Genomic DNA, 16,398 nt, shown 5'->3' with positions numbered 1-16,398 from the left:
CAGACAGTTCTATATGCATGTTCCGAAGAATCTGAGGGACAGCGTGGGAGAGACCCAACAAGAGGAGACAAGGAACTGCAGGGTTCATTCACGCTATACCTATTTACATGCCAGCTATGTGCCAGCAGGCACATGGGTTCTATCAGGGCTGGGACGGGGGAGAGGTCAGAAAGGGGTTCAGGAGGCGTGCACTCTCAGAGTCTAAGCTTGAATTAAAGAACATGGTATTACTAGTGGTTACCAGTGGGGAGAGGGAAGAGGAGAGGGCCAAGATAGGGGTATGGGATTAAGAGATGCAAACTACTAAATATAAAATAGATAAGCAACAAGGGTAAATCGCACAGCATAGAGAAATACAGCCATTATTTTGTAATAACTTTAAATGGAGTATAATCTATAAAAATATTGAATCACTATATTATACACCTGAAACTAATGTAATATTGTAAATCAATGATACTTCAATTAAAAAAAGGACAGGGTATTACAAACACTATATTTGTAGCAATTAATCAAGCTTCTTTCACTTTATGTTATTAAGTAGGCATATTATGGGTGTGCAGAAATAAAACACACTGAAAGCTCACCATTTTTTTTTGTTTCAAATCCCAGGAATTAAATTCAGATGTCAATCTTTTCCCTGATTTTCTATGACTTTTCGCATTTTTTCTAGGAGAAGGGCTTTTATCACAGATAGCAGTATTCACATCTTTTGACAGTGTGTATTTCTTCCTACAGACCACAGATTCTTCAACTGTCTTATTTAGGAGAACTGATTTAAAAGTAGTTTCAGATTCAATATGCCAATCACTCTGCTTTGTATTTTCAATATTTTTCTCCTCCAAATGTTTAGAATGATTCAGTTGTTGTTGTTTGTTTCTTTTGCAAACTTCTACTTCTGCTTTATGTATTTTGTTATGCTGCATTATTTCTTTCCCATACTGCACCTTTCCCATTTCCTGAGAATTATCATCAGATATTGAAGAGGATGATTTTTGTTTAGTAAGTTTTTTGTTGATAACAATATCTAGTGGGAAAATGAGAAATTAATCCTTATTAAATTTATAAACTGATCATATACAAAATCTGTTAAAACAAAAATATTTGTTAAGACATTTCAAGAAATGAGTATTTCCTTGAACAACTATTTTATATACAGAGAAAACTGTGTTTCACCTTGATTAAATGTGTCTCCTGATGAAGTACTTGCTCTTTGGTTATTGCACAGATTAATATTTGTTACAGGTGTCCAACATGCCCATTTGGAGTGCATTTTATTTCCACAGATGTTGTCTAAAACACCAGGTGACCTGCAAAATAAATTCATTTGCTTATCACAAAACATTAGCCTATGACTCTGATATAAGGCCTTGGTTCTTTTTATTTAGTCAATGTTTATTGACAGAAATTTAACAGTCAAGTATGAAAATATTTTCATAAGTCCTGATGAAAGTTAAAATTTACTATATAATTGATCAAGAATAAAGAATATTATTGTGAAAGTTCCATTATTGCTACTATTTTGATATCTACCTAAATACATCTCACATATCTTACACGTCTTCATGTATATCTAAACTTGGTTAATTTTCTTCACATTCATACTTTATTGTTTTAAAAATCTCATTCATTTTAAGTCTCTCAATTTGAAAAGAGTTATGTTGGTTGAAGAAACATATAGGCTATTCCCCATTGTGCGATCATAATAATACTTGAAAGATGATAAATTCTATAACCAATACTACATTCTAAGACTATAAAGGCCTTGTCCTTTAAATTTGTTACACTCATCTAAAAGTAACATTACTATAGGCTAAATGATTTGATAGGTTTTCTCATACTTACACAGGTTTATCTATTTTTCCCACTGCCTGTGAATCAGGAACAATTTCCTGGAGTTCACCTAAATAAAACAAAAATTATGGTATTTTCATTTTTTCGTGCAGTTGGCAGGGTAAAATGAAAGCTAGAATTTGATCAAAGTTCACATATTGGGATGGAAAGATTGATTGATCTCATCTTCCCCCTCCCAGACCCAAACTTCTTGGGAACAAAGGCTGTATTATGTTTCCTTGTAACCTCTAAGTTCTTTGCATAAAGCTGAATGTATTCATTATAAATCTTTTTTTCAAATAAATGAAAGGGAAGTATAGAGAGAAGTGAGTATATATATATATGTATGTGTGTGTGTGTATATATATATATAAAAAGAATGACTAAAATTAAACCAAGGATTACTTACTAAAATTTTGGTTTGGGAATTCAATGTCCTTATTTTCTGTCTTTTCTATAACTTTAGCAGTTTCGATATGCTATAAACAGGGGAGAAATTTTAATATAAATTTGAATTAAGGCATTATATGAAAACAACTTTTAAAAGTCAGAGTATTAAAGTTTAAAACTTTTTTGCCTTACTATTAAAAGTTGGATAGTATTTCTATTTATTTCATAACGATTATGCCCATTCTAGAATACTGCCTATCCTAAAACACAAGAAAGTAACTTTCATTGCAGATAAGGAGGCAGAAGATCCTACAAATTTTCTGATCTCAGCCACAGCTAGAAAAATAATTCAATTTTCCTCTCTGAGAATTTCTAGCACCTCCATGGCATATCTTCTCTTGCTTTGATCTCATAGCCTGCATCTATTCTAACTAAGATATTTTGCCTCATCCTGGCTGTCTTCCCTACTGGGAGAGGAGCAGTATGAAAATGTACAGGTGTGTTTTTTGTTGTCACAATGACAGAAGGGCTCTCCTGACAATAAGTAAGCCCAGGCCTAGGACACTTCTCATCCTACAACATTCAGAACCACACTGCACAGCTAAACAATACTGCCCCTATTAAGAAACACTTAGCTAGACAAATTGAACCATTACTTTGACTATTTTTTCCTAATATCTTCAACTCTTGCACCCTTTATCTTTCGGCCACATAACCATTAAAAATTTTTTTACATCCACCATCTTTCTTTTTTTTACTGTAACACCAAGGCTGCTAAGCTTTATTTGAAGAAATTATACTTACTTCTAAACTAATGCCATGATAAGCTTCATAGTCTTAAATTTGAACTGGGCCCTCAACACTGCCTAACACTTGTACTTATTCTTCCCCCTCTCCATTCTCTCTCAGTAGTTATTCCAAACCTCTGTGTGTCTCTGAGCCCTCTACTTCAAGGCTCTGTCCCCAAGAGAAGCTCACCATGCTCACACTTCAGAGAAAACAAAAGCTTTCAGGTGTTCCTCCTCATCTACAAACTTATCTGTATCTCTGATTACCTATTTCTCCAAGACACAACTTTCTCTCATCCATTCCCTGCTCTGTCCCCCCTTCAACTTCCTGGAAAGAATGCCCTCCTCGATGTCCATGTGACTAATAACCTATATTGACCCTTCAAAAATCAACTCCTCTCCATCTCCTAAAAGAGCATCTCCTGATCTTCAGCTTCCCCTCCAGCTGTGGGATTAGGCACCTGCCCCTCTACTAGGTTTCTACTGCATCCTGTATGTACATCTGAGAACACATACAATATTATAATCATCTTATTAATTTGTCTAATTCCCATGCTAGACTTTGAGATACTAAAAGACAGATTCCACTTGTGTCTTATATTTCTAAACCAGAACCTTCCCCATAGCAGACACTAATTTGTATAATAAACTAAAGAATGATGGCAAGTCCATTTCTCCTACTGAATGCATAAATCAGTTACACTGAATGAATATTTCTAAATTTTATTGTTAGCACAGTAAATGATTGATAAGACCTTACTTTCAAGGACAATAAATGATATCTAAAAAAATTTAAAAAGCAATACTGTAGGCAAAGTGAGACACTCACTGCTTGCAAAAGTAGTTAGCTCAATTATGTATTTCTACAATAACTTGATAAAAATTTATTTAAAAATGCTTTCAAAGTAAAGTTACTTTGTCTGTATTATCTCCTCTATTTCTTTCTTCAGATGGTCTAGATTTAAGCGATACAGCATTATCCACTCCATTTTCCAATGTTTTAGAAGCACCAGGTTTTTCTGTAGAACTCATCATTTGCAGTGGTGGTTTAATTCTTCTTCTTCGTGGTGTTGCTAAAAAGGAGGACAAAGGACTGCTATATTTGTAGGATTTTCTATGTTGCTCTCACTGAGATACTTTTTGCTGAGGAAGGTTAAAAAAGGGGATTCTAAGATGGGTCCCAGGTTTCTGACTTAGATGAGTAACTGGATATGGACGCCATATTCCAAGGTAAGAAATGGAGAAAAACTGGCAGGGAGGGTGGAAAGATGAATTTATGTTGGACCTGTTAAGTTTGAGAAGTTTGTCAAATATTAGATAATTTCCCAGTAGGCAATCAGATTTTGGGAACAGAAGGTCACTATTAAATTGTCATAAAGATTAAATAATACTGTGTTTATAGCAACTAGTACACAGTATCAGATTATTTTTAAATTTTTATTTAGCTCTTAGTATGTACCAGGCACTGTCTAAATGTTTCACAACATTTCTTGTTTAATGAATAATTTTTATTTAATCCTTTAAACAATTTGATGCGGTTAGACACTTTAGTCCCATTTCATAGAAAGGAAACTGGTTCTAAACTTAGCTACAAAGTACATACCCAGGAGTGGGGAAACAAGCCCAAGCAGCCTGATTAATTTAATGTTTTATCCACTATGTTATGCTGGCTCCCACTTAAAATTACAACAAATTATTAATGCTGGATATTAATATTCTGAATAATGTTTATATGGATACCCATTAAACTTCTCAGACATTTATAATTTTTTGACAGAAGACATTTGTGGTTCATATTTTATTAATTTTTATATCCCCAAATTATCCTCTAGATAAATTAGGTCCAAAATACTCCTGAATTTAAAAAATGCCGGCTTAAAACAATAATACTTGTTAGGAATCTTCAAAGACAATAAAACTTACATGTATTGACTAAAAGTATTGGACTTCTCACAGTGTATCTATCTGCGCCAGGAACAATCATTGATGCTTCAGACATTTTTCTTTTGCTAGGAGTAATTATCTTAAACCATGAGAAAAAAAACCACAGTAAATATACATTCTCTTTTGAAATTAAATATCCTATAATTTTATTCACAACATTTTGCCTTGACTACACACAAAAGACATATGGTATTTTATAAACAATATGATATCCAGAAATATCTGTAGTTTAGCCTGACTTGAAGGATTTTATCCTAATGTTTGGTATTGAATAGATAGCCGAAACAAGTAAACGATGTTGTTTTAAAGAATATTTAAAGAATATCCAGACTTAGAAGTATAGTACCTTTATATATTAGCTGAAAATATTTTATTGACACTCAATTTATCTAGTTAACCATTGGTTCACAATTTCCTATTGTATTTCATAAGGATAATGTTTGGAACACATATTTATGTAAACTTGTTTGTGAAAGTTTTCATAACATTAAGCCTTCTTCAAAACTTTCACACATTTAAAAAATTGTATTAATATTCTGTGAAGACTAAACTGCCTTTGGAGTAAAAAGCAGCTACAGGAGTTCAGAGACTCAGTGGCACACAAGCTAGTGTTCCAAAAAAGATGTGCATTTTCTAACTTTAGCCTAGAATGACTGCTAAGAGCAACAGAAGTAGATAAGCAGAGGCGGGACTACAGGGGACAGGAGTTCCAGAGGATGCCGTACAAAGGAGTACATGATGACAAACCATAAAGAGGGAGAAGACAGCTGTTTTGAAAAAGGTACCTGCCCCTAAGACAGAGAAAAAAAAATTGATGTTGTTTTGAGTAGGTATGTATATGGGGCAATGGAGGAAAGGTGGGGAAGGATAGGAGAAATGTGAATTCTAAGATTAACCAGAAAATAAGCTACTGAATCAGCAGATTCTTCTTAAAGAAATTACAGTTCTAGTGGTATATAATGAATGAGATCCAAAAAGTTACTTATTCATATAAATGCTTCAAACAGTTAGTCCTTATTGAAAACACAGTGGGTATTTAACAACAGTGCAATGTTTTTCAAACTTTAGTGTGGTTAAGATCTTTTCCAGAGTTTGTGTTATGATTCAATAGGTTTAAGGTGGGGAGGGGGGGGTCTAAGAATCTGCATTTTTAGTAAGTACTCAAGTTATGATTCTGATATAAAAACACAAAAAAAGGCTTTTATAATCTAATCATCTGAGGGAACTACAGTTGACAAAAATGATACTTTCAATTTAATGAAGGACACAGACTAAAGGGAAAAATAGTAACACAATGTATGGAAGAGGCTGTGAGAGTTACAGTTGCCTAAAAGTGAGAGATTAGTAAAAACAAATAATTGGGAAAAGCTCCATTAAGAAAGTAAAAATGAACAAAGATTTACAAATGTAAGTACACTTTAGATACGCAGAGGTAAAAGCAGCATGAATGAAAGTACAGAGGCAAGAATGAGCATGCCATAAAAAAAGAGACAGTAAAGCAACTGACCATACTAAAGTGGAGGGTATTTTGATAGAGTAATATTAAATTACAGAATGTCTTCAAACTAAGTCAAAACTTAGATTTAATGGGATAAACACAGAGATGACAAGGCTTTCTGAGCAGAAGAATGCTATGAGGATACCGGTATTAAGAAAAATCAGTGGTGTACGACACAGGGTAGCTCACAAAATGGAGCAACAGTGTCAAAGACACTATTAGAAGGTTACTGTATAACCTAGGTATGCTAAAATGAGTAACGGTAAAGGGAATAATAAGGAGGAAACGATGTGAGAGATACTATGAAAGAACAATCACTAGCACCTTGGTTCTAGGTATGGGGGGAGAAGAGTTTGGAATCAAGGATATCATCAGAAAAATGAAGGGTAACATTACTGAAGTATGGAGGCAGATGCAAACTTAAGGCAAAAGATAACGAGTTTGAGGTAGACTTTAGGAAAGGGCTTGAAGAGACACAACCAAGGGAAATATTAAAAGAGTAAGTGGAGACGTAGCTATAGAACTTTGAACAGAAGCCTGGTACATTTTAAGAGCTTAAATTATGCACAGGAAGGAAGCTCTCTAAGGGAGAAGGCATAGAGATGTTCAGAAGGCTGGGTATCAAGCTTTTAGAGCAAATCTACATTTAGGAGACAGTGAGAGAAAGTATCTCTGATGTAGTAACAGAAGTAAAAAGAGAATTAAAATGCTAACATAGAAGACAAAGGAGAGGACATTAAGAAAGAGAGGGCTGTTAGCAATGTCAAGTGTCACAGCAAGATGTGGAGAAGGTGGCTGAGAAATGGTTCTATCACATGTGGCCTAGAGGAGATCCTCAATGGAGCAGGAGGAGGAGAAAGAACCTAGTATTTTGCTTTCTTTCCTCATGCAAATAAACAGAACATTACATTATAAATTTGTATTGGCCAGTGCAGAGACAGAACAGAAAGGATAAATGCAAAAAGTGGTAGTTACTTTCCTATATATCTCTAATTTGAAACTTACAAGTGTATAGTATACCTTGTCCTAAATCCCTAAACCTTACATATAAACACAATCTACTGAAACACTAACTTTTTTTTTTTTTTGAAACACTAACTTTTGTTTGCATTTGTAAAAGGCAGGGGAAATACTCTGAAATGTGACTGATAAACATATGAATTCTAGATGCTTTTTTCTGTAATTATATATAGCAATGATTTGACCTATGCTATTTTATAAATGACTATTTTGATGCCATATATACCTCAGGCTGACTATTTTTTCTGTCCCCTTGATTACTGTTTTTGATATATTTTGGAGGTTTAGCAAATTCCTCTTGGGGGTTAGCTTTTTCTTTCAAACTAACAAGTTCTTCTTCGACTGGTGAGATTTGACTTTCTGGGACTAGAATCTGTTGGAGAATAAGGAAAAAGTGTTTAAAACTGCAAACCATAGGAAGTTCTCAAAAATCACTGGATGTCTTCGTAAAGCGCTCATTCATCTTACACTCATAAAGGTCAATTCTTTTTGTCTTATATCTATGTACTGTTATAATTTTTAGTCCTTTTTCAAACGTTACTAGACATAAAACAGGCTTTGGCATTAGTGGAAGAACATGTACTTCTGATTTTTATTTAAAGTTACCAAAACTGGTATTAATAACAATCTACCTTCTGTACTGAAATAAATGATTATTAATATGTTTAAAAAGTATATACGTCTTATTGGGGCACTATGTTGAGACAATTTATTTTTTTAGATATTCACCCTCCAAGATGAACTTTATTACTGTGCTATTATTACTTAGGGTTAAACTTAGCCCAGTGGTAAAAATCAAGTAAGTTAGACACATACCTGTGATCCACTTGCATCAAAAAGAATATGCACAGATGTTTTGGCAACTGAAATGCCTTGTTTTCTGGTAAATTCCTAAAGTAAAATTAATTCAAAGGGATGTCATTTTCTCCCAGTTCTTTCCATTTTAATGCAATTATTTCCTATACCTGTTTCCTTCCAAAATTGCCAAATTATCTTAAATCATTATTATTTATACATATAAATACTCTTTTCAGAATAATTCAATGACTCCCCACTAACCACAGTCTTAGCCTGCTATTTTGGTAAGGGTTCCTCACAAGCATATTATCTGCTATTCTTCACCATAAATCTTTTGCACACTATAGACTGAATTTTTCCCCCACAATTCATATGTTGAAACATAGTCCCCAAGGATGGTATTAGGAGTGGAGGCCTTTGGGGGTTGCTAAGGTCATAAGGGCAGAGCCCTTATGAATGGAATTAGTGTTCTTATAAAACAGACCCCAGAGAAATCCCTCACCCCTTCCACCATGTAAGGACACCATGAAAAGATGGCCATCGATGAACCAGGAAACGGGCCCTCACCAGACACTGAGTCTGCTGGCGCCCTGATCTGACTCACAGCCTCCAGAACTATGAGAAAAAAATGTTTGTTGTTTAGGCCACCCAGTCTATGGTATTTTTGTTACAGTAGCCTGAACAAACTAAGACATGGACCATCCAAGCTTGTCAACTGAACATCTCCCTAAACATAACATGAATTCCCACCTTGATTCCCAGTTAAACAATATCCGACTTATATCGTCTTCCAGTCCTGGAAAGCATCTTATCTAAATTTCATTCATTAACTTCAAAGGCCATTTCAAGGCCCACCTCCATAGCCTTTCCTTCATATCTGACTCTTAATGTGCATTCTTTCTTCAACATCTATACTTCATTTTCTATATGCCACTTACTTCTTCTGAGGCACATTCTGTAATTCTCACAATGTTTAATATCTTGAAAACAAGCCTTTGTCTCATTTCACTTTCTAAACACCTCACAGAAATTCATTAAATGTTCTGAGTAGCTGCTGCTAATTCTGTCATATGAGATTCTTTCTAATCGGTATCTGAAAGGGTATGGCTAACAATCTGATGGCCATTCCACAATACAAATTTAAAGGACTAAAAATCTACATGTTATTTTATAAAGAATTGTAGGGAAAAAAAATCAATGAAACTTATAGTCCCAAGTAACTGAAAGTTTCCAGAATTATGAAAATAAATGTTTATTAAAAAGAGTTTGACTTACCCTATACTTATTTGCACCAAAAATTTTTTGTGTCACGTTAGTGATTTCTAAGGATGCATCAAAATACAAAAGCAATTCCTTCCCTTCTCTTTCACTAACTTTTACTTTATTTTTCAGAGTTATAGTCAGTAGCTTCTTCGATTCTCTCACTGTACACAAATGAATCACACTGATTAGTTTACATTCATTCCTATATACCACTCTATAGGTATACTATAAATAAGAAAAGCATGCAGCGTACCAATTAAAATGAACTGAAATAAAATTAACTTTTAGGATTTAACAGTATTTAGATTAATCAATTCTGGTACTAACTACTTACATAAACAAATCAACAATTCAGTTTATTTTTCGAAGTCTCAGTTTCCTGATCTATAAATTACAAGGTAATACAATAATTAATGAACTAAAGCCCTGAGTACATTCTGGACACTAACAGGTTCTTAATAAATATTCTTTGACCACATCTGAGAAAACTATTTTCTTAATTTAAAACAGGCAAAAAAGAAAATAACTTTAATCCCATAACTAACTATTCCTAGGCATAAGCATCTATTCAGACATTTCTATTAAATCCACAGTTACAAACGTGTTGACAATGAACGTTTGATAAAAACTTGAGTACCAGGATATTGTGAAGGAAGAAGGATACAGTGCTAATCCTCAATAAATTCACCAATCCAGTGAAAAGAAAATACTGTTAAGTGCCAGTTTATATGAAGTATTCACCTCCCTTCCTCCAAAAAGTTACAGAAAATTACCTGGCACCCAATTAATGTGCCTGTATTATGGACCGAAGGCCACTATGGTCCTGTCCTACCTCTGGTGGTGCTCCTGCTGCTGACTGAGAAGACTCCACACCTGCCCCCAGTGTTTGCTTTTGGGCAAGAGGAAAACATCCTGAGGGAGAAGGACCACACCAAGGACAAAACTTTGTGTCTGCATCAGGAAAAGCTCCGCTGGCCACTCCATGCTACCCTAAAGGACAAATGTCCCTATCGGCTATAAAACTCTCTGATCCTTATGAGGCTTGCCCAAACAGAAAATGTCTTATTTGCTTTTGCAGCTATATGGTCATGAAGCTTCCTCCGTGATGTCCTTTGATGGTACTAAGAAGTATTAGTTGCCTGAAGATAGTGGTAATGCAGTTTCTAATCCAAAATGCTGGTAGTTTTTTTTTTTTTTTGAAAGAAAAAACAGTCACAAGTCTCAACAGTAAAAGTTTTCAGGCTTTAGAGATGAAAGATCAGGTGACGTTGAAAATGATAATGTTTCAGATTTTGATGATGAAGATTAGAACACTTATAATCTTTATGAATATTTTTGTTTATTGTTATATCCCTCTGATACGCATTTGAATTTTTTTCTGCAGCTTGCTGTGAACTTAGAGTAAATGCAGTATTTGCCTCACTGCTTGCATGAACATGGTATTAGAATTACTTCCAATTTATTATTTTGCTGAATGCTTTGTACCTTTTTCTACAAAGCATTCTCCACATATGTCATGACTATCTACATAAGAATTTGTTGATATTCGTTATATTTTATTGCTGACTTTGTTGAAATTTCTGATATTTGCTTTGACTGCCTAGACTATATCATGGCTTGCTTTTTAGTTAGCAATATTACTGAGATACCAGAAAACTTCCTATTTTGTTGCTTCCTATAAAATCCAAGTATTTATAGATATCAACATATTTGGATCTTATAATGTTATCTAGATATTTCTGTAGGATTCCAGTATACTATTCTTAAATGAATATAATAATATGTTTTCTCCTGCAAAGCCATTCAAAAAAACACTTAAAAACTGTCCATGGAGCCTTTATTTTATATACTCCTATAAATTGAACATAAAAGGGTCTAACCTCACCCTATTGTGCTGTTGCTTCCCCATTCCTTCAGTCTGCAACTGTAGATGCTCTTTTTCACTAGAACTATTGCTTGATCTCCAGAGTCCACACTTTTTTTTAACTTCCATGAGTGCCAGTCATGTAAAAAATTCAGATCTTGCCTGCTCCACATAGGTAGACTACATCACCACTTTATTACAAAGGATATTAAAAGATACAAATGAACAGCCAGATGAAGAGAGATAGTGTGAGGTCTGGAAAAGTCCTGAGCACAGAAGACACTATCCCTGTGGAGTCTGGGGTGTGCCACCAAGGGTCAGTATAAGGACTGAAGTGTGTATACTGATATTGATAATGAAAGAGTTAATTATTACCTTGACATCTGAAATTTCAGTGGAAATTTTGATGGAGTGGGATGTAAAACAGAATGTAGAAAAGAACAGAAATGAAGAGCAAGAAAGGGAAAGATTTAGTAAAAACTATTCTCTCAAAATTGGCTGTGAATGGAAAAAGAATGAGATAGAGGAAGACATAGGATCCAAGTAGACTTTTTTAAGATGCAGTGACAAATGTACCATAAAAATGTATGATGTTAAAACTACAGGAGAGGACATTATGTTAAGTGAAATAAGCCAGTCACAAAAAGACATATGCTGCATGATTCCACTTAAAATAGTCAATTTCATAGAAACAAAAAGTAGAATGGTGGTTACCAGGGGCTGGGTGGAGGGGGAAAAGGGGAACTGTTCAATGAGTATGGAGTTTCAATTTCTCAAGATGACGAAAGTTCTGAAGATCTGTTTCACAATAATGTGAATGTACTTAACACTACTGAACTATATACACTAAAAAATGGTTAAGATGGTAAATATTATGTTATGTGATTTTTACCACAATAAAAAAAATAAGAGAAACTGCGTGAGGGTGTATATGGAAACTTCCTACACTATTCTGGCAAGTTTTCTGTAATCTAAAACTATTCTAACATTTAAAATTTATCTTTAAAAAAGACCCAAATCAAACTTCCAGAGATGAAAAATATAATGCCTGATAAACATTACACAGGATAGAACAGAAGCAGGTTACACACTGCAGAAGAAAATATTAACTAGCAACAAAACACAGCAATAAAAAACTACAGAAATGAAAAAAGAGAGTGGAAATAAAAGCCTGGAGTTTGGGTAGAGAATCCAGAGAATCAGTGAGCTATGGGAGAACTTCATATAGCTTAGTATATACGTAATCAGAGCCTCCAGAGAGGAGGAGAAAAAAGAAGGAGCAGAAAAAAATATTTGAAGAACAGTGGATAAAAACTTTAGAAGCAAGGAAGCTCAATGAACTTAAGAATGAACAATATGAAGAAAATTACACTAAAGCACTATAATCAAATGTTTAAAACTACTAATTAAGAGAAAAACTTAAAATCAGCCAGGGGAAAAAAAGACTTTAAACAAAAAGGAGCAAACATAAGAGTGACAGACTTCTCATCAGAAACAATGCAAGCCAAGAGAGAGTAGAGTAACCTCTTTCAAGTACACTGAAAGGAAGACAACAGGCAATCTAGAATTCTATATGTATCAAAAATACTTTGCAAAATAAAAACAAAATAAAGACTTTCTGACATAAAAAACCTGAAAGAACTCATCACCAGCATATTTGCAGGACAAGAAATATTAGAGAAGTCACCTAGGCAGAAGGAAAATAATACCAGATGGAAATCTGGGTCTATACAAATGAAAGCTGAACACTGGAAATGGTAAATATGTGGGTAAATATAAAATACTTTTTAATCCACTTTTTAAATCTCTTTAAAAACTAATTGGCTGCATAAAGAAAAATATCATTATACCATAATATGAGGTCTTTGACACATTCAGAAGCAAAAAAATTTTTAGCATTATGGGCAGCAATGGCACAAAGGCCAGGAAAGCAAAAATGGAAGTTTACTACTACAAGGTTCTTATACTATTCAAAAAGGGGTATAATATTACTTTAACACACATACTATTAAGTTAAATATGTATAAAATAAACCGTAAATCAGCCACTAAAAAGGTGGATATAAAGCCAACAAAAGAAATACAATGAAACCACTGAAAATGAATTAACACCAAAGAAGAAAAAGAGAAAAAGAAACATAGCAGATGGGATGGCACCTAGAAAAAACAAAAGCTAGATGATGAATTTAAAGCAAATCAATAGTCACATTAAAAACCACAAAAGGCAGAGACTGTCAAATTACACTGACAGTCTCTGATATGATGCCCAGTATCAGTATATGATGCCTATAAGAAACCCACTTTAAATACACAGACACAAATGACTTAAAAATAAAGAAAAGCTATGCCATGCTATAATTAACCAACAGAAACTTGGAGACAGTATACTAATATTATATAAAGTAGACTGCAGAGCAAAGACTATTACCACAGGAAAAAGAGTCATTTCATAATGATAAATTTATGAAGAAAAGATAATACCACTAAATGTTTATAAAACTAATAACAGAAATTCAAAATATCTGAAGCGAAAAAATAACAGAACTGAATAGAAAAAAACCCACAGCTCTAGTGGTGACTTCAATACCGCTCCCTCAATAAGTGATAGAACAAGGAGGCAGACAATGAGGGAGGATATATGACAACACTATCAACCCAACCCTCCACCCAACAACAGCAGAATATACATTCCTTCAAGAGCACTCACACCATTCACCAAGACAGACCATATTCTGGGTCATAAAATAAGTGTCAATATACTGAAAAGGATTCTCAAAAATCATACAAAGTATACTCCTCTCATAACAATGAAATTAAGTTAGAAATCAGTAGCAGGAAAATATCCCTGAAATCTCAAGTATATACAAACTAAATAAAACACTTTTAAATAAACCTATGGGTCAAGGAAGAAACCAAAAGAGAAATTTAAAAAGAATAAATTAATGAAAATGGAAACACAGCACACGGCAATTTGTAGGATGTTGCTAAGGAAGTACTTAGGGGAAGAATTTAAAGCACTAAACGGCTATATTAGAAGAGAAAAAATGGTCTCAGGTCAATGACTTCAGCTTCACCCTGAGACGCTAGAAACAGGAAAGCAAATTACAACTAAAGTAAGCAGAAGAAAAGAACAGATATAAGAGCACAGATCAATTAAATTGAAAATCAAAACACAAAAATGAGAAAAATCGATGAAACTAAAGGCTGGCTCTTAGAGAATATCAATAAAATTGATATAACTCTCATCAGACTGATTAGGAAAAAAAGATACAACTTAGCAGTATCAGCAGCAACAGGGGGACCATCACTACAGACTCTACAGACAGTAAAAAGATAAAATGGGACCATTATAAACCACTTTATGCCAATAAATTTGACAACATGATTACTTGAAAGACACAAATTACCAAAGTTTACTCAAGGGAAAAAACAGATAACCTGAAAAACCCTCTATCTATTAAATTAATTGAATTTGTAGTTAAGAGCCTTCAGCAAAGAAAAGTAAAAGTGCAAGCCCAGATTGCTTCACTGGTAAATATTACCAAGTACTTAAGGAAGAAACAATACCAATTCTACACATACTCTTAGAGAAAACTGAAGACTATAGAATACTTGCCAATTCAGCCTATGAAGCTAACAATGCCCTGATTCTGAAACTTAAAAACAAAAAAACCGACATTACAGGAAAAGAAAACTACAGACCTTCTAGAACATGAAATACCAAATTCCTAACTAAATTTTGCAAATCAATTCCAATAATATATAAAAGAATAATACATCACAAAGAAGTGTAACTATTGTTACAATGTTATTTCTCCAGATATCAAACTACAATCCCAGTCGTAATTCTAGCAGGCTTTTTGTAGCAATTGATAAGCCAATTTTAAAATTTACATGGAAATTCAAAAGGTCTAGAATTTCCAAAACAGTCTTGAAAAAAAAACCAAACCCACAGTGTTAGAAGACTTACACTATCTCACTTTAAGACTCACTATAAATCTACAGTAATTAAAACAATGTGGTACTGGCATAGAGAACAGATCAATGGAATGGACTACAGCATCAAGACCTGCACTTCTACCAGTCATTTGATTTTCAACAAGGGAACCAATGAAGTCCAGTGGGGAAAGGAAAACCTTTTCATCAAATAGTCCTGAAATAACTGTATACCCATATGAAAAAATGAACCTAACTCCTATATCACACCATAATCAAATATTAATTTGAGATGGATCATAATCCTCAACATAAAAGCTAAAACCATAAAGTTTTTATAGAAAAATAGGAGAACATCTTTGTGACTTGGTAGTAGGCAAAATTTCTTAGGTCACACAAAGCAATAACCATGAAAAAAAAAAAACTGATCATGTGGACTTCAAATTTAAAAACTTCTGCTCATTAAAGACACCACTGAGAAAATGAATAAGATACAGATAGGGAGAAAATACTCACAGATCATACATTTGTCGAAGGATTCGTATCCAGGATACATAAGAACTCAAAAACTTAATAATAAAAAAGACAGTCCAGTAAAAAAAAAAAAACAAATGGACAAAATATTTAAACAGACACTTCATGAAGAAGATACATGAGTGGCCATTAAGCACATGAAAAAGTGCTCAACATCACTGGTTATTAGGAAAATGCAAATAAAAGCTATCATGAGATACCACTACATGCCCACTGAGATAACTAAAATATGTCTTGATATCTGAATTTGGAGTGGTGCCAGTCTGCCAAGGTGTATGATTTTTGTCCAGCACGTTTTGACAAGAAAGTGACTGATCATGGGTTTTAGACTAGATAGAGAAGGAAATAAATACAAGATATTGGGGGAAATGTGGGGTCAGGGAATTTGATGATATTGAACTATCAAATTTATGAATGTGAACATATGGAAATGTTGATCTGCTTTCATCAGTCTATTGTGTTTTTCCATAGAGTGTGCAACTTCTACTCGAACAGAATCAAGAAGATAGGTATAGAAAACAAGTTTAATAC

The 16,398-nt window shown here is 33.8% G+C and overlaps 1 protein-coding gene across 1 annotated transcript in view; it reads right to left on the bottom strand.

The window, feature by feature from the left end:
• SYCP2 (synaptonemal complex protein 2) overlaps nt 1-16,398 on the bottom strand; it is a 57,119-nt gene that overhangs the window by 24,723 nt on the left and 15,998 nt on the right. Inside the window, 9 exon segments of the mRNA XM_061208684.1 lie at nt 588-1,027; nt 1,177-1,310; nt 1,846-1,903; nt 2,243-2,312; nt 3,927-4,084; nt 4,935-5,034; nt 7,700-7,846; nt 8,290-8,364; nt 9,547-9,695. Of these exon segments, the coding sequence (XP_061064667.1) occupies nt 588-1,027; nt 1,177-1,310; nt 1,846-1,903; nt 2,243-2,312; nt 3,927-4,084; nt 4,935-5,034; nt 7,700-7,846; nt 8,290-8,364; nt 9,547-9,695 (1,331 nt within the window).

This window comes from Eubalaena glacialis, chromosome 13 (genome assembly GCF_028564815.1).
Source record: "Eubalaena glacialis isolate mEubGla1 chromosome 13, mEubGla1.1.hap2.+ XY, whole genome shotgun sequence".
NCBI classification, from domain to species: Eukaryota; Metazoa; Chordata; class Mammalia; order Artiodactyla; family Balaenidae; genus Eubalaena; species Eubalaena glacialis.
The sequence above is the reverse complement of the archived record's forward strand: the minus strand, read 5'-3'. Positions and strand labels throughout refer to the sequence as shown.